The sequence below is a fragment of the Strigops habroptila genome, chromosome 8 (assembly GCF_004027225.2).
Source record: "Strigops habroptila isolate Jane chromosome 8, bStrHab1.2.pri, whole genome shotgun sequence".
Taxonomy (NCBI): Eukaryota; Metazoa; Chordata; class Aves; order Psittaciformes; family Psittacidae; genus Strigops; species Strigops habroptila.
This window is the reverse complement of record NC_044284.2, coordinates 34,597,272-34,619,489: the sequence shown is the minus strand read 5'-3', so window position 1 is coordinate 34,619,489 and position 22,218 is coordinate 34,597,272. Positions and strand designations below refer to the sequence as shown.

General features: G+C 38.4%; 2 protein-coding genes across 2 annotated transcripts in view; one reads left to right on the top strand and one right to left on the bottom strand.

The window, feature by feature from the left end:
• SENP5 (SUMO specific peptidase 5) overlaps window positions 1–22,218 on the bottom strand; it is a 155,067-nt gene that overhangs the window by 119,103 nt on the left and 13,746 nt on the right. The window lies entirely within an intron of this gene.
• KNG1 (kininogen 1) lies at window positions 2,370–21,252 on the top strand. The gene is made up of 10 exons (XM_030494567.1): window positions 2,370–2,692; window positions 5,725–5,835; window positions 6,789–6,873; window positions 9,284–9,456; window positions 11,150–11,257; window positions 13,337–13,418; window positions 14,528–14,694; window positions 16,189–16,296; window positions 17,964–18,053; window positions 19,542–21,252. Exons 1-10 carry the CDS (start codon window positions 2,498–2,500, stop codon window positions 20,304–20,306), a joined length of 1,884 nt encoding a protein of 627 aa, XP_030350427.1. The 5' UTR covers window positions 2,370–2,497; the 3' UTR covers window positions 20,307–21,252.

The window sequence follows — 22,218 nt, the reverse complement described above, 5'->3', positions numbered from 1 at the left end:
TTCCATTGCTACAGTTGCAAGTGGTGATATACCAGAAATACTGCATTCAAAGACAGCCCTTTTCAGACAGTTCATACTTGCTCTCAGAGGAGGAGAAAAGCAGATGCACGTAACAACTATTTAATGTAAATGTTTTCTTTATCATTGAACCTTCCTCACTGGAAACTGAGCTGTGGGGAGCAGGAAGAAAGAATACTGGTGTCTCTATAAACTCTAACCCCATCAAGTTAAAGTCCATTCAGACAGACCTGGGTTGTCAATGAGTTAGTTCAGAATGGTTATCTCATAAGAAAGAACATGGGATAAATCTTAAAAAATTAGTCATTTGGTCCTCAAAGTAGATTTTTAATGGCATAAAGTAAAATACAGTGTGAGGGCTACGTTGAAGAAAAAAGAAACAAAACGGGAAAACAGCATTTTGGATAACTGAGTGACGGTTGTCTAATTTTTAAAAGTGCATTATCATGTATGAACAACCTTATTTCTGGCATAGTTTATCCATAAAGCCTCTAAAGTGCATTTTCTTCAAGCAAAACTTGTAGCAAGTGTGGTGGGTTGACCCTGGCTGGACTCCAGGGGCCCATCAAATATGCTCTGCCACTCCTGTCCTCAGCTAGACAGGGGAGTGAAAATATAACCAAAGGCTCATGGGTTGAGATAAGGACAGGGAGCGATCACTCAGCAATTATTGTCATGGGCAAAACAGACTTGACTTGGAGAAATTAGTTTAGTTTATTACCAATCAAATCAGAGTAGAATAATGAGAAATAAAATTACATCTTAAAAACACCTTCCACCCATCTCTCCCTTCTTCCTAGGCTGAACTCCTCCATTCTCCACCTCCTCCCATCCCAGTGGTGCAGGGGGACAGTGAATGGGGGTTGTGGTCATAGAATCACACATTGTCTCTGCTGCTCCTTCCTCCCCAGAGAGAGGAGGACTCCCCACATTCTTCCCCTGCTCCAGAGTGGGGTCCCTCCCACAGGAAACAATCCTCCACTAATTTCTCCAACGTGAGTCCTTCCCATGGGCTGCAGTTCTTCATGAACAGTGCGGGTCACTTCCACAGGGTGCAGTCCTTCAGGAACAGACTGCTCCAGTGTGCGTCCCTGCGGGGTCACAAGTCCTGCAGCAAACCTACTCCATGTGGGCTCCTCTCTCCATGGGGTCAGAGGTCCTGCCAGGAGTCTGCTCCAGCGCAGGCTTCCCACAGGGTCATAGCCTCCTTTGGCCATCCCCCTGATCCACCATGGACCTCCATGCGCTGCAGGGGGACAGCCTCTTCACCATGGGCCACCCCATGGGCTGCAGCGGTTTCTCTGCTCCAGCGCCTGGAGCACCTCCTCCTCTTTCTTCACTGACCTTGGTGTCTGCAGGGCTGTTTCTCTCTCATGTTTTCACTCCCTTCTCCAGCTGAAGTTTCCATTGTGCAGCTTCCCCCCCTCCTTCTTAATGCATTATCCCAGAGGCACTACCGCTTGCTGATTGGCTCAGCCTTGGCCAGCAGCAGCTCCATCTTGGAGCTGGCTGGCATTGGCTCCATCGGACATGGGGGAAACTTTTAGCAGCTTCTCATAAAAGCTACACCTGAACCCCCTGCTACCAAAACCACGCCATGCAAACCCAATACAGCAAGATACAAATAGAATGCCGGAGCTGAGGCAATCCTAAAGTGTGCATGGATTTAAAGCAAAACTATTTGGTGTTCAATATTGAAGATAAGCACCAGATGTTCCCAGCCAGCTCTAATTCTGGGTCTGACAGACACAGGCAACATTACTTAATCTCTTGTTCGTGGGCATCACTTTCCATATCTGTAATGATAACAAAACATTCTAAATACTAACTAATCCGTGGTCCAAAGGTAGTTGCCATATGGTGGCAGATGGACACTTCCAACAGTAGCATGAAGGACAAGGTTTATCAAGTGTTATTGAAGAGTTATGTGACAATGACATGCATCTGTCCAAAGGCTTTTTTCAAACATGTTCTGACTTCTCAGAACTACTGCAGTATGAACACTAAACAGATCTATAAAATTTACAGGGTAGTTGTCCAGAACCAGAACTTCATTGCCACTGTCACCTTCTTGGGTGTTTTATTTAAGCCTTCAAAAATAGATTCGCAGTAGCAGTTCAGATGTTAAGAAGCTAGAAACCTACAAACATTCTGCTTTCTCTTTTGCCCAGGGGCCACCATCCTGCTTAGTTTAATCCTGTCCCCAGCTGCAGCCATTTAGCCTGTTATCTTGATGTCAGGTGGATAGCCTTAGTGTCATTCTGGTGACCACACAAAGTTTATTTAGATAAACTCAGAAGTTTATTTGCAGTATAAACAGGGTATGATGAAAACCAACCAACCCCAGCAACCCACTCATTCTGTTTATTTAGCTGTAGCTCCTGAAAAACAGAAGAGGTGACTAAAACCCTGTCAAGCATTCCTCTTCCACTTGGTTTTTAAAGAGCCCTCTAGTTCAGGGGGGCTTTTTTATCTAATTATGATCTATTTTATTGTACTAGCACTCTGTTGTAGTTTTTTCTCTGGCAGAGCCACACCTCTTCTGTTTGAGTTTTTGGACTGTGACAATCCTGATGTCTTTAAAGCCGTCGATGCAGCGCTGAAGAAATACAATGGAGACAGAGCAACCGGTAATCAATTTGCTCTATACATGGTGACGGAAGCCAAAAGAACTGTAAGTAGACTTTGAAAGAAAAAAAAAGAAGGCTCGAATTGTTTATGCACTCTGAATCGGATTCTCTCTCTCTCGTTCATAAGAAAGTAAGCATGACAGCAAAGCATATTCCAGAACATTTTAAAAAAATCAAAGAAATTACTTGCACAGTAAGATACTACTGTAACAAGCAATGTTTATTATGTTCTTATCAACATCATTATGTGTGCTGGTGAACTGCTTATTAATGCAGGGACTAAAGAATAGAACATTTCTACCACTAATACAGTGTGTCTTACTAGTCCACTCTCAATTCTTCTTTCTCTATTGGGAATCCTTTCCCTTTCCATTATCAGTAAGGTTGTCAGATCAATGGCAAAACCATACTTTCTAAAAAATATTAATATTATCTTGACATGGGAAGAGCTGGTAGCACATATGAAAAAGAAAGACCTCATAAAATTTGGCAATACTGTGAATAAATTATTTGTGACTATTATTCGATTGACACTAGTCCCTAGTCACAGATCTATTTAAAAGCACTAGGTGGTATTTTAGACAAATAGGGTGACAGCTAAAATTACAGAAGAAAAAAAGAATGAAACATGATCCTTTGCCTGGAGTCCTTCTGCATAGTGTTAATCTAACAAAAGAGTATTTACCTCTGAGAGGCATACAAAGATGATATTACCATAATAATGACAAGCATTACTTTACTTGAAAACAATATTAGCATTTTTTTCTACTGGATTGGATTTTGAGATGTAAAACACAAGAAATGCAGTGTCAGAGAGAATATTTTGCACCACAAAATCACAAGACACTTTTACCCAGAAACGGGACATGAATTGTTAAACGCTTTAAACTACTCACATCCCGTGGCACCTACCCTCTGGTTTTCCTGTTTTCGAACTGGGGAGATTTTATCATGTAGTGACAAAGACTAAAATCTGGGAAACCCTTTATGCAACTAACATTAAAAAAATGAATAGTCTCACTGTCTTCACTGAACAACACACATCTTTAACAACAGCCAAATGCAAACATCTTTATATCAGAGCTGTAGCGTCACCTTCCTTTTGCTGATAGTCTCAAAGGACAGACAGTTTCAGTATTTTATCTTAAACAATGTGCTATTTTTAAGAATACATATTTATTGCAATTATTATTTATCTTTCTCTAGATATCCATCCTTCCTTTTCTTAAAAGATCTGAGGTGGAAATCAATTATTACTTTGAATCATTGATCTGACTATGATGTTAAGTAAAAAAAACGAATCTGCAATAGAGGTTTCTTCATATTCGTTATTCTTTTTCTAAAAAGAGTATAGACTTTGCTCATTGTTAGTCTCACAATGTTGAATGCATTAATTAAATAGCTGGGTATTACATATTCATGTACATTTATTATTGATAAGTTAGTAAAACATAAAAGCTGACTGGTGAAAGACTGAACCTGCCCCAGTTAAAGGTATAGCTATTCTTTATAATAATGAAATAGACCAGCAACAAATACAGAAACAATGTCTTCTCTCACTTCTTTCATTTACTCACTGAGTTGATTTACTGCAGACTTGGAACACTGTAACAGAAAACAGAATTCGGCTCTTTTTAAGTCCACATCCCCAGTAGTATAATCTGATGCAGCTCCATAAATGTTAATTTATACCTGCTGAGGATTAAGTCCCTTACATTTTTAGAGACTCTTTCATCCTGTTTTAGAACCCTCAACCATTGTATCAGTTACCTCTACACCTCTTTGTAGTCGTAGCAATACGCGACAGAAATTGAGAGAACACAGTATCTAGTTCTGTGTCTACACAAGTGTAAATCCAGTATGTTCCACCTGCATCAGTTCAGCTTCATGTTCTTGGTACCACTAAGGCAAGAACTGTAATTTAATTCTCCAGCAGTATCATTTGAGGATAACTGGTGTTAAAGTCTAGCAACTGCCTGTGTTTGTACTTGAAAAGGCACTTTGGCAGAGCAGCTTTAGTGGCTGTAAAAGATCAGTAACTTCTGGCTTTATATCTCCTCTAAAGGATTAACCACAAACCTCGCAGTGTGTTAATGTTACCTGTAGGCACAGTCTCACTACTCAGTTTATGTCAAGGAGAAACTGCCCCTGCTGATTTACCAACATCAGAAACACTTTCACAGGCTGGGCCAAACTTCATTTAATGCTTTGCCTGTATTTTGTCTTATAGATGAAATACCATCATATATTTCCCCATATAATCTACCATCATGAGCAGCACAGCCTATAACGCCTAGAGGAAAACTGCAGGCACTGCCAAAGGCTGTCTCCAGAGCATACAACCTCCTCATCCCTTTCCACCGAGTAGGCAAGGCAGCTGAAGTACCCTGTCACCATAGCGTAAAGGCAGTTTGGGCACTGCCAGCCTGCCTGAGGGTTGCTGGCTGTTGTTTCTGGACTGCCTATAGAGTTGTACAGAATGAAAGTAGACAGATCTGGGAGAAGGCCAAGAGTGAGAGTGAACGAGTCAGACAGGAGCACAGTCCAAGCTGGTAATTATGCTAACTATTTGAGCAGCAACCCAAATTTGCTTATTTGGAGTACATTTCGTAGAACTATAGAATAGTTAGGGTTGGAAACGACCTTAAGATCATCTAGTTCCAACCCCCCTGCCATGGGCAGGGACACCTCGCACTAAACTATGTCACTCAAGGCTCTGTCCAACCTGGCCTTGAACACCGCCAGGGATGGAGCATTCACAATATGAGTATGAATATAACTACTTATCTCTGGTTTTAAAAATCTTGGTACTATAAGTTAAAATGAAGGTGGCTGAGCATACTGCATCTATTTTGTCAACATATTGTCAACATATTACCTACCTTTGTAGGTAAGGGCTCATTAATATAATTAGGTAAGTTAATTGTTGAATTACGAAGACTTGGGAGACCTTGTATGGAGACCAGAAGCTAATCTGAGACCATACTATAAAATGGATAGTATTTATCTTTTGAAGCTCTTATCTTTTCACCTGATCTATCACTACACAAACAATCACATGCATATTTTTATGCAGGCAGGTCCAGACGCACAATTCTATGTGAAATATCAAATACGGGAAACCACTTGTGGCACTGAGGAAAACAAACTCTGGCAAGACTGTGATTACAAAGTACCTGCAGAGACTGTAAGTATCTGTCCTCTTTAAAAGTCCTCTGTGCAGAAACATCACCGTAATGACCAGGACTGCAGATGCTTGGGAAAAATACAGCAGAGAATTTAGCTTTTGTAGCTGTGTTGCTTTTGAGAGGATTAAAGTACAGTACAGAAATGTTTACAACTCTAAAGTTAACCATTATAAAATGAGTTGACTGTTATAATCCTGAATACGTACAGAAGGGAACATTTCAGTGCTCCAATAGGAAGGTTCACCATAAATTCAACATAAGATGCACGGAGAGCGTGAGGGCTGTAAAACTTCCTGTTAATTAATGGAAACTTGCACAACCAAACTGACTTCAGATCTGCACCAACAGAAGTACTGATATGGAAGCCACTATGGCAGAAAATTTACCAGAGGACTTTTAGCAGTATAAAGCCTGCCTGGCTCGTGCTGCTAGAAGGCACCTAGAGGAGATACAATTGGGGCACGCACAGTGGGCAGGAACACTGCATATATCCAGTGGAAGTCACTGTTATTTCCCACAGTACACAATGCAAAAAAAGGGATGGTTGTGATATCATTTGAACCAACGTGAAATGCCATGGCCATTGCTGCATATCTTGTCCTGGCAGTGTGGAAATGAGGTAAATACAAAATTTATACAGACTTCATTTATGAGGATGTGTTCAGTTCCATTATTCTGACTGCAAATTCTTTAGTTAATTAACACGCATCAATCATGATACAAAGCAATCTTCCAAACTATCTGCTCAGTTCATCCCCTACTCTCCTCACAAACAAAATTGTTCCTTTTTGGGTAACAAACCAGCAAATTAGACATTACTGCAAGTGTACGTATGAACTCGTTCCCCAAACTCAACTTGCAACTGTCAGCTTTGTTCAACAGCTATAGAAATAAATGGCATTGCCTTTTTCTTCAGCAAGTTTAAGCCAAATGCTATTATATGTTTTTGCAGAAAACGGGAGAATGCACAGCTCAAGTTCACATGAATAATGCTGAAAAAACAAGTAATGTTTTACAAGACTGCAAAATCTTTTCAGGTATGAAACTGTTTGGGGCAGCATTCAACAAGTACATTGACAAATAAGAATGGGAAACACATAATACCAGACTTTCAGGTAATTTTAAAGAGCTCCTTATTGTTCTATTCAGACATTTATAAATAATCATCCTTAAGCAATTACATGTTAAAGACAAAATTTCATTTCACAATTATACACATATAGACTAAGTCAGTGAAGCACTGTCAGTGTCTGTCCAAGGTAATGAAAACCAGCACATGCATGTGTAGAAAGTTTCTTCAAACACTGGAATTATACCAAATTACAATGAATTTGCTTAAGATCAAAACATATCAGTAACTTAGAGACTAGATACCACTTCTCAAACTTTAATTTTCTGTCCTTACTTATTCAAGTATAAAATTGCACCAGAAATCATTAGAAAAAAACTATATGACAAAATTGTATCTTAAATTTTCTCCAAACTAAATATTACTAATTATTTCTGTTTGTGTACTAAAAGAGCATTTACCCCCAAGAAAAAAAAAAGAAAAAATTAATTTACAAAATAAAAATCTAGCAGTGAGGTAATTATGTATGAGAGACTGTGATACCTTTTAGACCTTAACAATAAGCAGTACTACATTTCTTGCCTGTAAGACATTCATACATGACTATGTTCACATAGTAATTTTCTGTATCAGAAAAAGATCAGTGCTTTAAAGCTTTGCAACTGAGATCTCCATGTGCTTATGCCCAGTGTTCAGGTAAGACATATCCAAGCTAGTTTTAAACTAACTGGTAGCTGGGAGCTTAAATGCATATTAACTACAGATTTCTGAGATCTTTGCAGCTTATCTTTGGGGTTTTTTGATCCTAATTATCTTGTTTAAAGCTTAAAGGTCTATACCTACAGCCAGTGCCGTTCTAGGAACTGCAGTACACACAAACTCCATGTTCTGCTACTGAATAAACACTGCTTGATTTAGACACATTTGTAGGGCAATGGTGACATCTAGTTGCCAGTAGAAGGTGCGTGAATCCTACAGAGAATGCATGGGAAGGAAATTTGCATTTGAGTCTTTGCTTAGAAAACTAATAAAACATACATAAATGAATTATCTATTCAGCCTAAGCAGCTCACCTCCTCTTCACAAGTCATAACAATTCTGAAAAAAGAATACACGTTTGTTCAGCATTTATGAAAACGTTGGTACCATAGTGACTATAGTCACTTTATGTTTTATTATCTACTTTGTGATTACTCCCTGGAAACATGATCACATTTTTCTGTAACACATATATATTTGTCAGTCAAGATAAGTGAAGATACGAATACGAGGGGCAGGACTTTGCTCAAGTACCCCTTGGAGAGCTAAGACTAAATAGTATTGCTTACACCGAGATATTCACAATGTACAGAAGAGACAAATCAAATCTGAAGGATTAAAACAGAAAGAGTGAAACAATAGACCCTATCTGGTGAGGGATTTCCCCACTATGTCAGGTATCATACTGTTCAGCCTTCTTGGTGGAACAGTTTGATCATACTGACTGTGGATGGTTTCCTGGCTAGTGGAAGCTGGCTTAACTCCATTAAAGCCAGTTTATGCCAGCTGAGGATCAGGCACACAAATTTTACTTCAATTCCACAGAGACCACATATTGTCCCACTTTCATTCTCAAGCTCACTGAATCATGAAATTGATTTATGTACTGAACTATAAAATTAATTTATGAAAATCCAATCCATGATTACTAGAAAGGAAAGAGAGTTAATAGGATTAGGAGTAGGAAACAGAAGTTTGAGCATCCCCATCAAGCTTGTCTATCCACAGACAATCCAGCTGGTTAATCCTGAAGGTAACACCAAGTGGTAACTGGCAGCCACAGCTACTAGCAGGGGGGTTCAAACAGCACACCAGTAAAATAGTTCAACTACATTCCCAAAGGAGCTCAAAGTCTGAGCAGTTCGCATGGGTGAGCCAAAACACACCTGCCAAAGTCCACACCCTGAAACATGGTGAGGACAGTAAGCGGCTGCCCACAGTGGTTGAGCTTTGAAGAATCTGAAAAAACATCTCCTTAGTTGTAGCCTCCAGTGGCTCTAGCCTGACTGAATGAGGGATGACCCTTCCTTAATGGTGTCAGATTCAGAGATTCAATGACTCCTGAATTCACCCACTCCTCTGAATGAAGTTTGCTGCTGAAACTACGCCTGGATCCTAATGTCATGGATGCCACCTACCACCACAAAAAAAACCATGATGCAGTGAATGTCTTTGCAGGCCCTGAAACTGAAATGTGGGTTTTGCTCATCCCAATTAAATGCAGAGAAGGTTCTAGCTCATTGAACCTTTTCTCTCATTCCCACATAGGAAAAATTAAAACTTGAGGCTGTTTTACACAAAGTCTTTTTTTTGTTTGTTTTGTTTTGTTTCCTTTCCAGCTACGCCAAAGATAACACTTACTCAGGCTACATGTCTTGGATGCTTTCATCCTATATCAAGTGACAGTTCAGTAGTGTCAGAAATTCTGAAACAAGCCATTCAGAAGTTTAACACGCACAGTGCTGAACCTGCCCTTTTTAAGCTTGTGGAAATACAAGAAGCTAAAAGACAGGTTTGTGTATGATTTTTCTCTAAGTTTTACCAAAAAAACCCCACAAAACTCCAGACCCTGATTATTTCATGTACATGTTTCTGATTTTTAAGTTAGCTTATAATTCATAATAAAAGCTTACAAAACACATACAGAGTAGACCCTGTAAATAATTCTCATTTATAAGAAATTATAAATCGTTACCTACTGGATTTTCAGAGCTTTCAACTGATAGTAAACATACTTTATCTGCAGTTCCATCTAACCAGTGTTCAGCCCCAGTTTATTTGCATTCACTGATGACACAGGCATCTTGTGTCATCTTCAAGACTCTCGAGTATTCTACTTGGCCTCTCCCTGAAGCTCCAGCAAAAGCAGATCTCTCCTAGGTGCTGTGCCAAAACTGCCAGCCTGCACAGATGTCTCATACACTCTTCAGCCTCTCAAACAGCAGCAGGCATCTAGGTTTTTGCAATGCATTAGGACTCATATGTCAGCAGCTGCTATACACTATAGGACAAGTAAACCCCATATAGGAAAACTGGGTAAGAAAAACAAAACGCCAACATGCCACTTGCTGAAAGATTTCTTCACACAGGAATATCTGCTTTGAAAGAAATGACTTCTCAAGTTGCAGAAATTCTGTGTCATCTAGCATTCCAAGCAACAATTATTTCCCTGTGAAAGGCTTTCCCTCAGATTAGTGTGATTGTTGCTAGAAGGTACAGTTTCTATTTGTTTTTTAACCAGTATATAACCTAACACCAAATACAGACCCTTTTCTTTGTATGTGTATGTATTTACTTAGCCAAAAAGCATTTCTGGTCTCATATCAATTTGACCCATGATTTAACTCAAACTGTCCTTTCTCTATTTACTGATGGCAATGATCCTCTTAGCTGAAGGACAAGGTTGCACAACATTTAAGCCACATGACAAAATGCCACAGACAGACTACAATCCAGCAGCTGGAAAGAGAACCATCATGACACTTCTGGCCAACAGAGTAGTCAGAGCCCTGCACTTTAATTGAGCTGGGATAGAAAGTTCCTATATTTGATTCTTATTTCCCCTTTTTAGTCCAACACTGTGACGTGGAGAGATTTCACGGCTGAGCAGCAGTAGCCATAGTGAGGAAAACTGAATCACTTCCAGGAGAGAAAATAAAAAAAAAGGGTCACAAATCTGGACAAAACATCAGGCAGAGGAAGGTAAAGCCCTAGGCAGACAGAATTATAGGTAGATGATAAATGCAGAACAGTCAATAACAAATGATGTCAGCAGTATAAAGCTACATTATTCAGATACTGCTTTGCTATGTCCCATGCTCAGGAACATAGGACTTGCCAAGCTGTATTAGTATAGTCATCTATCTAGACCAGCTCCCTGTCACTGGGAGTAATAAGTAACAGATACTTTGGAGGAAAGCACAAGAAACCAACCATCATGAGGCTGCAGGCTTGCCAGAAGTGGAATCTAAATACAAAGTGTGCTTCTAGTGTATGCATGGCTTAGTTTACTTTTTGTACCACAAGAACAAGTTTGGTTTCTTTTTGCTTTCCATGAATACTCTAAGGGTCAATGACTGCAAGGTGATTTGATGGATGGAAGGCACTAGAAAAGTTGTTTTGCTCTCTTTGCTAATCACATTTAATAGTTTAAGTTCCAAGTTTGTATTGGTTTACATGATGTATCTCCAAAACATCTGTTCTAGGTGGTAGCTGGATGGAATTATGAAATTAAATATGAAATTGAGGAGACTAATTGCTCCAAAGACCAATTTCAAGATTTAACTCCAGAATGCAAAACCACTTCCAGAGGTGTAAGTAATCTTCAAAATCCATTAATCAAGAAAACATCATATTAACAAATAATCATTGATATCTGGCTCAAGAAAATATTTATAGACTTGCTTCACTTTGTGAATGAAGTTTAAATCCAGGCTTGTAGATAGCTAATTATGCAATTAAAACATCTGTCTTCTCCTGAATTGGTTACTAAGATGACCACTGAAATGCTTACAGATTACTCTACAGAATCTGAAGAGTCTCACCCACATAATAAATCCCTTGAGAAGCTCCTATCCAGATATTCAAGGAGTTACTCAGCTACAATCCCAAACCCGATAATTAAAATTAGCGCTATTTTTCCAGCTTAAGACATATTTTCAAAGAAAAGTAAGTAGCTGAATTATCACTTTACCCCTACCATAGTCCAAATAAGAGAGCTTCAAAAGACATTTCTTAACAAACATACCTACACTAGCCTGCTAAACAGTACTGCAAAACCAGGTACTTCCTCTGATCTGGAACAGAATTAACTCCCTCTCAGGAGCCAGAAAAATGCTTCTGCAAATATGAGGTAGAGAGCAGGAACACAGAATAGTAATGAACAGTGGTGGTAAATGGGAAGGAAGGAACCGCAGGAGTCCCAGCTCACATCTGTTTCAGCTGTTGTGGAAGTGCACTGTTGAATGTTACATTCAAGAGCTTCTCTTGCTCAAAAATTGCTCCTTGGATGTCTCAAGAATGCTTTGGCATGTTTAGAAGCATTGATCAAAAAAGGAAAGAATGAAAACACTGGTAAATAATAGAAGAGTGAGAATCAGACTAGCTGAAGCAAATCTTTTCGTTACCCACACTTGCCTTTAAACCTTAAGCAAGTTACTTAATCTGCTTGAGCCTGAATTTCACAGTCTGTCACCTAGATGTAATGACTTCTGTCACCTCACCTAATGCAGGAGTGCTACCTCATTCACATACTGCTTTGATCACACAGGGTTAGTGGGATTAGATTTTTATCGCTTATCCCCTGAACTGCTAAGAAGCCTTGCTAATAGATCATCAGCAGGTATTATTAGAATATGTATTCCAAGAATATTCCATACGTTGGAATGATCAAATTCCATGGAAGTTATTTCACACCTTTATTTAGCTCTGTACTATTCATTTTGAAATGGGAGGATACCAGGAGCACCCTGTATCCACCATGCATGTGAACCACAGAACTACTTCAGTGGAGCATAATGTCATTCTCTTTAACCTGGACAATAAGCCTTGACATTATTTTGTACTATTTTTTCTAAACCAACAACTAAGCAGATTTTTTTATGGATGGTTTGAAAATAGTATCCGTCACAGCCCTAAGATCTAATTCTACAGTTGATTAGTTTCTTTTAGAGTCTCTGATAAGAGACTTCACTGAAACCTTTTTTAAAATCTACATATACTTTATCAACAGGTCTCTTTACCCACTTTTGCTGATGCTTTTGAAGAACTTTGATAAATATGCAAAATATGACTTCTGTTTACTACAGAAATCTGGGTCTCTCCTTGATGTATTCATGCCTCCTAGTTCTTTCCTTCTGACTATTTCTAATCACTGGAATGGTACAAACATCAGTTTTATGGGTTTATAACCTTTTTCAAAAAGAACTGGAGCAATATCTGCTTTCTTCTAGCTCTAAGATACCAAGACAATTTTAAACAAGTCATCTACCGGGGTTTCTTTAGAACACCTGAGTAAATACAAGAAACTTAATAATGTTTGATTTGTTAATTGCATAATCTTCTTTTTGGTCTTCACAGTTTGAGAGAAAAAATCTAGTGAGTTCTCCATAGAACAGGATTCTGGCTTGTAAACCTCCCTGTTTCCTTCTGTAATGAACACATACAAATAGTCCATTTAGCTTCTCTTTTATGGTTTTATTTTCCCTGAGTGGTCCCTTTGAACCCTAATCATCTGTTGCCTCTGCAGACTACCTTTCAGACTTCTTCCTCTCAGTATATTGAAGGAAGGAAGGAATTATTAGTAGTATGCTTGACTTAATAGTATGCTCACTTAGGACATGAGCTTGTTCATTATTTCTAAATAACAAGCTGTTTTGCGTTTTTTACTCTAGCGTGTAGGTAAATGTGATGCCAAAGCATATCAAAGTCTTCAGGAAGTGATTGTGGATATTGCAAACCAGTGCAAGCTTCCAGGTATGTCATAGGCACTATCAATTTTCCAAGTTCTGCAGTTTTCAATTTTTTTTTACAATTGTAAAAAGAAAGACAAAGTAAAAATACAAGAGACGAAAACAGGTAATAACAAGAAAGCAATTCTTATGGGACCAGAAAAGCACTGCCTCTTAATGAAAAATGACCACAGACTTTTCACTTCCTACAAGTACTTCTTACGCAGTTAAAAGTTACATTTTATCATTTGTATACTGTCCTATTTCTATGACATGGAGGTGGTTGCTGACTCTCACTTGGAGATTAACAAACTCAAAGAGTAAAACTGTCCTGCAAGAATTAATTCCTTTTCCACCACAATGACAAGCAAGTTAATATCGTTTAATGAGTGGCTTCTTCTAACATTCCAAAGAACGCCAATCTTTTGAAAGGGAAAGGAGCTGCGGACTTTAAGATTTTGTCCAAAATTGGTAATTCAGCTATTGATGCTACCATTGTTCACTTTCTATTGCATAGCTATATTTATGTTTGTTATGTTAGAGGCTTTTTTTTTTCCCCAGTAAATAAATTTCTTAGAATTTATAAGTTCATTGCAGTCAAACTCCCAAATGGCCTTCTTATTGTTACTTTTTCCTCCAACCATCTATTTGGACACAGGTTATCACAGCTTCAGAGCTTTACAACAGGGTATACAGTACTACTCCATGTAGTAAGTGCTGCATTCTCACTCATTCAAACTTGTTTTTCTTCAACAGATGATAATGGCATTTTTCCACACACTCATTCATTGCCAATAACATACACCTCTTGTTTCACCTGAGTCAGGTCTTTCCATATGCCTAGATGTTCCCTCTCTTTTATTTGCTAGCTACCCACAATTGGTACACATCATTCTTGTTTCTGTGAGTAAACTGTTCAGTGTCCAATGTGACACCAGGTGCTGATGCAGTGCTCTTTTAGATAACTAAGATATGATCATGCTGATCATATAAAACTCAAAGATACTTCGGTTTCATTTGATAGAGCCAAATATGAAGTGTTCCAGAAGGCAGGGCTTTATAGCCTTTTTTTCCAGCTTTTATCTACATTGAATTTTTTGTTCCTTAGATCTGAAATCTGTCGGTTTCTTTCAGTTGAAGAGACAGTAATTCCTGCCACTCAAACTGGTTGTCCGAAGACTGTCTCAAAAGACAGTCCAGAACTGAAGGAACTACTGAAGGTTTCCATGGAGAAGTATAATTCGGAAAGCAATGATGATTTCTACTACAAAAGTGGAGAAATAGAAGCAGCAACAGTTCAGGTTGGGATATACCACAGACACGAGGAACAGATATGGCAGTGTTATTGGTCTGAGCTGACTGTTAGCTAAAGTTTGTATTCTATTTCAAATAATGTTTTTCTCTAAATAATTTTTTCTCTAAATAATGTTTTACACATATTATCATTCATATGGCAATATGTGGTAACTGAAATATCCATGCAATTTACTTGCTAAGTTTTATCTATCTTGGATTGAATTCAGAAGTGAATTAAAAACCTCCCATCTCTTGATTTATTTATTTATTTATTTTTTAACAACATGATTTTAAAAGCATGGAGAGAAGGTTAATTTAGGGTATCTGATTTCTGCATACCTACCCCACTTTTAACCAGCCTTTTTTAATATACCTTAGACTTTTAAAGTAAAACAAGAACGATTAGGTGAAACTACCCATGTGATCACCACACCAATACTCTGTATGTTATTTTAGACACTGTCAACCCCATTATAAGCTCCAAGAAATGGGGCTTCACAATTTCCCTGAGAAATATGCTTATTTATATACTGATTCTGCTGCTAATAACACTCCAGCTAGATTCAGAATATCTGCGCATAACTTAAGATGTAAAGATAAATACAGCTGGGTAAAGAAGAACAAAGAATTAGGAGGATAATATTGGTCAGCATTTGCCTTGTTTACAGTCCCAACGTACCAAAACAGAGGTTTAGGATAGAATTGGAAATAAGACGGTGGAGTAGTTCAGAAAATTCTTTGGTAACAGCTTCTGAGTATGAAGGTACCAGTGGAGGAGGCAGTAAAAGCACACCACAGTTTTTCTCAATAGCTCACATTATCTTACTAATAATATCAGTGCTTTTTCTTTTTTTAAACCTTTTTTCTTCTTTCAAATCTTTTTCTTCTTTCTCACTTTTCATATCATGGCTGATATTAGCATGCGTACACTTTAAAAATAGACTTAAAAGAGACAGAATTTCATGTTTTGCCTGCTATCTCTGAAGCAAGATACGTTATCTTGGGCTCTGTAAAAAATACTAGGAGAACTCGTACCAGGCACATTCTTGAACCCATGCAGTTTCTCTCCTTAATGCATTTGGCAAATATGTTCATTTTCAACTGAGCCTGTTCATCACACACTTCATTTTACTCACATTCCACTTCTACATCATATCTGGCTCTCTACAGAAGTATCTCTAATGATTTCATTTGTTATTAATGAAATTGCTATAGGCATCAAATACAACAAAACCAAAACTGTGGGGCTGATATTATTGTGGCCTTTCTGTTTCTTTCTATATCAATGCTGGAACTTTCGAGAATGGGAATTAGAGTAAATAAGTTGATTAGAAGCAGATAACTTTGCTGCCAAATATTTTTATATTGTTCTTAACATATGTTGTCCCAGTGCTCAGGACTTGCAGAACGTAAGGAGTATAAGCTTGTAGCAAAATTTCCTGTGAACCCTTTTCAATAAAATGCCTTTACCACAGAAAGTCTTCTTGCTAATTTTCCAGGTGGTTGCAGGACAAAAATACCATTTAACATTTGCAGTCCGGAAGACAAACTGCTCAAAGTCAGACTTTGAAAAAATTAATGAAGACTGTGAAGCCACATCAGACAGTGTAAGTAACGATGATGTTGCCAACTGTAATATTCTTCATGGACAAATTCATTTGCATTAGAACTTGTAAACACTTAAGTAAAATCACGCCTTGAGTTCTGTTATGTCTTTCAGTAAACTTTTGTTTCAGCAAGCAGGACATGTTTCACTGTTTGTAACCCAAGGCAGTGTCGATGTTAATAAAAAATGAAGGTGAAACTGAGTGACGCTGAGTCACTCCAACTGCAGGATCAATGCTTACAGCAAAGCAAAAGGAACTTTATTCTGATAATAATGAGCCAAGGAAAGGGAGGAAAGAGGCTGCTATGAAAGGAAGGAGTTACAATACTCCTGACTCTGTGGACTTGAAAGCAGCCCTGAGGAGAAGACTTGGGGGTGTTGGTTGATGAGAAGCTCAACATCAGCCAGCAGTGTGCACTCACAGCCCAGAAAGGCAACCATATGCTGGGCTGTATTAAAAGGAGTGTGGCCAGCAGGTCAAGGGAGGTGATTCTCCCTCTCTACTCCACTCTCATGAGATCCCACCTAAAGTACTGTCTCCAGCTCTGGAAGCCCCAACACAAAAAGGACGTGGACGTGCTAGTGCAAGTCCAGAGAGGGCCACAAAGATGATGTGGGGGCTGGAGCAGCATTCCTATGGAGACAGTCTGAAAAAGTTGGGGAGACCTTGTAACAGCCTTCTAGAACCTAAAGGGGACCTACAAATAAGCTGGAGAGGGACTTTTTACAAAGTCCTGTCACTCCCTGTAGTGACAGGACAAAGGGAATGGCTTTAAACTGAAAGCGGGGAGATTTAGATTAGATATCAGTAAAAAAATCTTCACTGTGAGGGTGGTGAAACACTGGCACAGGGTGAAGCTGTGGCTGCCCCATCCCTGGCAGTGTTCAAGGCCAGGTCGGATGTGGCTTTCAGCAACCTGGTCTAGTGGAAGGTGTCCCGGTCTGTGGCAGGGGGTTGGAACTAGATGAGCTTTAAGGTCCCTTTCAACCCAAACCATTCTATGATTCTATGACTTGCAGCTAAGGACAACATGAAAATGGAGAGTTACTGGTGTGCAAAGGAATGATGTTTCAGGAGCGCGTACTGCTGATGCCAGGAAAATGTGTTCCAGACACTGGAAAGTAATGTTGACAGGGCCAGAAACCATTGGCAAGAGATTTGGTTGGGAAAGAAAGGCTGTATTTCCCCTCTCTTTTCCCATTAAATGAGCAGTATTTACCTGTGAGAATTGAAAATCCATCACTGCAGCAGGCTCTGAATAGAAAAAAATGCTGTTCTACTTCAACTTCCCAATTTTTTAGAGGGAGAAATATCACCAATAAACTATATTTCTTAGGAATATCATGAAGATTAAACAGTTAGTGCTCCAAAAGTGCTGGAGATGAAAAATCCAATTTTCCAAGATCCAATCTTCAATCTGAAGTTAAATGTTCACACAGGTATTCTGTAACCTCAAAAAGCTAAGCAGTGATGTGTCCCAATAAAGAAGTGTCCATTACTAAGATGGATTTCACAGATATTTGGGCAAAGTTCTAAGTATATTTGTATTTAAGAGTATTATTAAAAAATAATGTTTGTTTTTGTTGGGGTTTATTTTTTCTGGCACAACTCTCTTTCTTTGTGTCTGTTTTGTTTCCTTAATGTGTTCGGTTTTGTTTTGTCAACAGGTACCATTGTCATGTGAAGCACAAATTCATGTGATCCCATGGGAGAATAAAATCTTTCCCCAGGTTAACTGCTCCAAAGAACGGTCAATGGTATGACCCCTTTTCATTACCCATCATCATAAGTAGAGCATAGAACCAAGGTAGTAATTAAATTCTTTAACCATTCCAAATTAACCCAGACTTTGTACCAAATATAAAGGAACACACTGTTCTTTTAACAACCTCAGTAATGCCACACTCCTCTCTCTCAACCTCTAACCTCAGCAACTTGTTACATTGGAGTCAGACTCATGACAAGGTGAGACAGTGGATAACCCAGTGACTACGGAAGTATAAAGGCAACAGGACAGAGAGAACATTCTGCCTGTCGACTACTCCTTTGAATTATCAGTTAAGCTCTGAAATATTAAGCCCCAGCAGCTCCTTTGAATTACGCTTCATACGAGGCTTAAAAATTTGAGACAAAAATTTGTATTTGGCAACGCACTGATTATTCCCCATGGATTTCAAAAGCATCTGCAAATCTTTTCATATGAGTAGTGCATCTCCTGCCATGGGTTGCCAATCTCTGCTGGAAGATCTTTCAGTTTCCTTCCTGCTCAGCTCCACAATTAACTAGCCCTCAACATGGGTCACTTTGAAAATTTCAGAATGAAATTTAAATCTTTTTTATTATCAGAACTTTTGTAGTCCTGATGATTGCAGGTTTTTTGATACATGCAGGGACTCCCATTCTCCCCAATGAAGAAGATACTCTGCATAAAGTGACATTGATTAACTTGCATTCATAATCAGTAACTTCACTGTGCTCAGCATCTCCATAACTACCTATTGTTTCACTATGTATCAACAATAAATGTCTCTCCTCTTCGTTTTCACTACAATATCCATATCAACTTTCAAGTTTAGCTCCATCCCAAGCAACTCTGATTTGCAGCTAGAGACACTTTGGTGGAGAGAAATTAAACCCATGCTGGACAGTGACTGCACACCGTGCATTCAGTCTCTATCTTCTAGTTCAACAGAGATGGGAAATGGAGATTACTCAATAACAACTGAATATTTCATATTATCAACTTTAACCTATATATATTATTTCTAAGCAGTCTTACAAGATGCATATGTCAAACCTAGAAACAAAAAATTGAATAGTTACATTTTATATAACAAAACAACCCAGATCTTTTGTGCATTTTGGTATTGAGTACTCAGATATATGTTTGTCTTTAGCACAAATTGGTTTTATACATTGGAGTGTTATATTCTAACAAGTGCAGGGACATTTAGTCTTAGAAATCAACTATATTGTTCATAAATTAAAACCAGTATACATTTTCCTCTCTATAGTACCATTCCCATGTAAAAATGGCAAAGTTTCAGTGATACTTCAGTTTTTCTTTTAACATATAACTGCTAAAATACTCTGCAGTTAGTCAGGAAGATGTTTATGTTTCCATGCTTATCATGGATAGAAAAAATAATTATTTAGCTTACTTTAAAAATGTGATAACCTCTTGAATCTGAAACTATCATTCTTGTTTATCTAAGAAATATGGTTATTATTGCAATGTTTTTTAGACTGTATTACTAAGAAGGCCTCCCGGATTCACACCTTTCCGAAGTCTTGTTATGTTAAATCAGCCAAATGAAATTTCATGCTCTGATAAAAATGAAGAAGAAAAGCAAAAACCTGATAAAGAAACAAGAGAAGATGAGCAAACACCTGATAAAGAAACAAGAGAAGATGGCGGACAGGAACCAGAAGGTGAAAGTGAACCTGAGCATAAACACAAGCATAAACGAGCGTATGAACATGGGCAAGAACATGGGCATGAACATGGGCATAAAAAGGATCATGAGTCTGACAGAAGGCATAAGCATCAAAGTGGTTGTAGGCACAGACCTGGTCATGGGTGTGGGCATAAAAAACACAGTAAAAATGGTAAACATAAACATCCAAACCCCAAATCTTCTGAGGAGTCCAATGAAAGTGGTTTTGACCAAACCAAAACCCTCCCATCATCCAGTGCTGAAACAGCATCAGAGATAGTAAACCCAGGGGTTTCAAGAAAGGAAACCAGTACACCTGCAGAACCACTAATTCTTCCAGATACTTCTTTATTTAATGAGCCGCCAGATCGCCCAGAATCTCCTCTCCCCAAGTGCCCTGGAAAACCATGGAAAGAAATTATGGACATTCCAGCTCCTTCTAGCTTTCCCAGAGAATTCACAAATGAGGATCTCTTGCCTTCTCCAGTAGAAAACAGCAATCCAGCCACAGAAAACTCAAGACCTTCCCAAAATGAAATGAAAGACCTTGATCTCTCAGATGCTTTACTGTAATTCAAACACTGTAGTATCCTTTTCAGAAATTGTACGTAGAAAAAGTAAAAAAAAAAAACCAGCCTTTTGAAATGTTTAAAATGTGAAGAGGCAAAAGCTCCTATTCTGTTAGCTAAGATACTCAAGTAGGTCACCAGCTCTTCTGGGGACCTAGGATCATATGGCAATACTCTGTATTTGCATATATTTGCAAAGATGTAAATCAGGCAACGGCACCAATGCCTCAGAACCAGTCTAGTAAAGGCACCAGGCAAGTCAATAGCCTTTCGCTGCAGAAGTTAAAATTATATCTGCCTCAAATTGCTATAGGCACAAAGTGAATCAAATCTACTGTATCATGTTTAAAACTGTCACAAATATTTTGCAGATTACATGAAGACTCTTGATCAAATATGGGTAAGACAAAAGCAAGCAAAGGATGCCTTTCTTAGATATCTGAAATAATATTTCTCTAATTTACTGGGGTGAAGCTTTTAAAAAAAAAATAAACCAAGTGAACTTGTTTTACCTCTCAGTTTCTTCAAACAGATTAGTATTACCACCACTCTACCGCTAGCAGTTGTTCTGTTGAATGGTATAACTAGGGACAACTGGGAGAATCCTGAATAATGCAGCTCTTTTATTCTCTGTGAACATTATGCTAACTACACCACAGAGGCACTGTGATTGACAGATTTTCATGTGGCAGAGGTGCACAAATATGACAGATGAAAAAATTACAAACACTTGAGTTGCCTACAATTTGTCTGCCTTCTTCCATAGGTTATGCATAATTTAGAGAATGGATTGAGTTTTCTACTCTGGATATCTTGCAAAGGTTGAGGTTTTGGTGAGATACATTAGCTAAAACACACCAAGTATTTCTGGCACCTTAAAATATGTTTTCTCTTTATGGATCCAATGATTTATAGAGCTGACATTCCCCCCAACCCCCAAGAAAAAAAAATTACCCCCCCCCCCCAAAAAATCCAACCCAAAAAACCAAACAAAACAACCCCAGCAATAAATAAATACTTTAACGCTAGATCACTTCACCAGTTTGAACCACTGTTTGGTCCTGTAAAAGGTTATTGAAACTGTAAGGCGCTACAAATGGTAACACTTCACTGATTTTGTTGCAAAAGACTGCATTCCTTGAAAGCACAGTGTAAGTATCCTCCAAAAAATCCACAGAGACAGAAAATATGTTCTCTGAAATTGTTCATCCCAACTGCTGGGATTGCTGTCATCAAGACTATATATTCAACAGCTGGGAATGTGTCCGTCTTTTGTGTACTATGCTTCTAGTGCCATCACCTCACTGGTTAGGAAGAATTAGACAGGTGAAGACTGCTTAGAGAATGCAAAAGAGAGGGATCAACAGGATCAGAAGGTTTTGGCACAAAAGATCCAGCGGGATCTTAAAAGAGAAAACAGCTATAGGAAAAGGTCAGAAGACACAGAAGTGGAAAAGACAGGGGCAGAGTGGAACAATATGGATGGTGTGAAAAGAACAAAAGAAAACAGCAACTTAGTGGCAAAAATGGAAACAGAGTGAATGGGATAGAGAAGTGGATGAAAGTTTTGCTCCATGGGCAAGGAGCAAAAAAAAAAAAAGACATGAACTGGGATCACTACAATTTTGCACGTGCAGTTTCTTTTTCTTCATTTTTTTAATGACTGCATTAAAACCTACATTAAAATGATATTTTAAAAGTCATGAAGTCCAAAATCGGGAACTGTCCCTGTGTGTATAAATTCAGCCTAGTTATGTGCATTTAAACCTTCTTTTTTTTAACATAGTGTAATTTGCTGCCATATAGGCATATGATATAATAGATAGATAATTATCTGTCATGACTGATGATATATGATCAGAACAGTTGTACATACTTCCTTTCTGAAAACAAATGATAACTCTTGGATCTATCAC

What these genes read in the sequence shown, in the direction of transcription:
- KNG1 (XM_030494567.1), top strand. Translation starts at nt 2,498, where the DNA reads ATGATCTATTTTATTGTACTAGCACTCTGTTGTAGTTTTTTCTCTGGC. An exon ending in GTGAAGCCACATCAGACAGT is followed by an intron (nt 16,297 to 17,963) that starts GTAAGTAACGAT and finishes TTTTGTCAACAG; the next exon opens with GTACCATTGTCATGTGAAGC. An exon ending in GCTCCAAAGAACGGTCAATG is followed by an intron (nt 18,054 to 19,541) that starts GTATGACCCCTT and finishes AATGTTTTTTAG; the next exon opens with ACTGTATTACTAAGAAGGCC.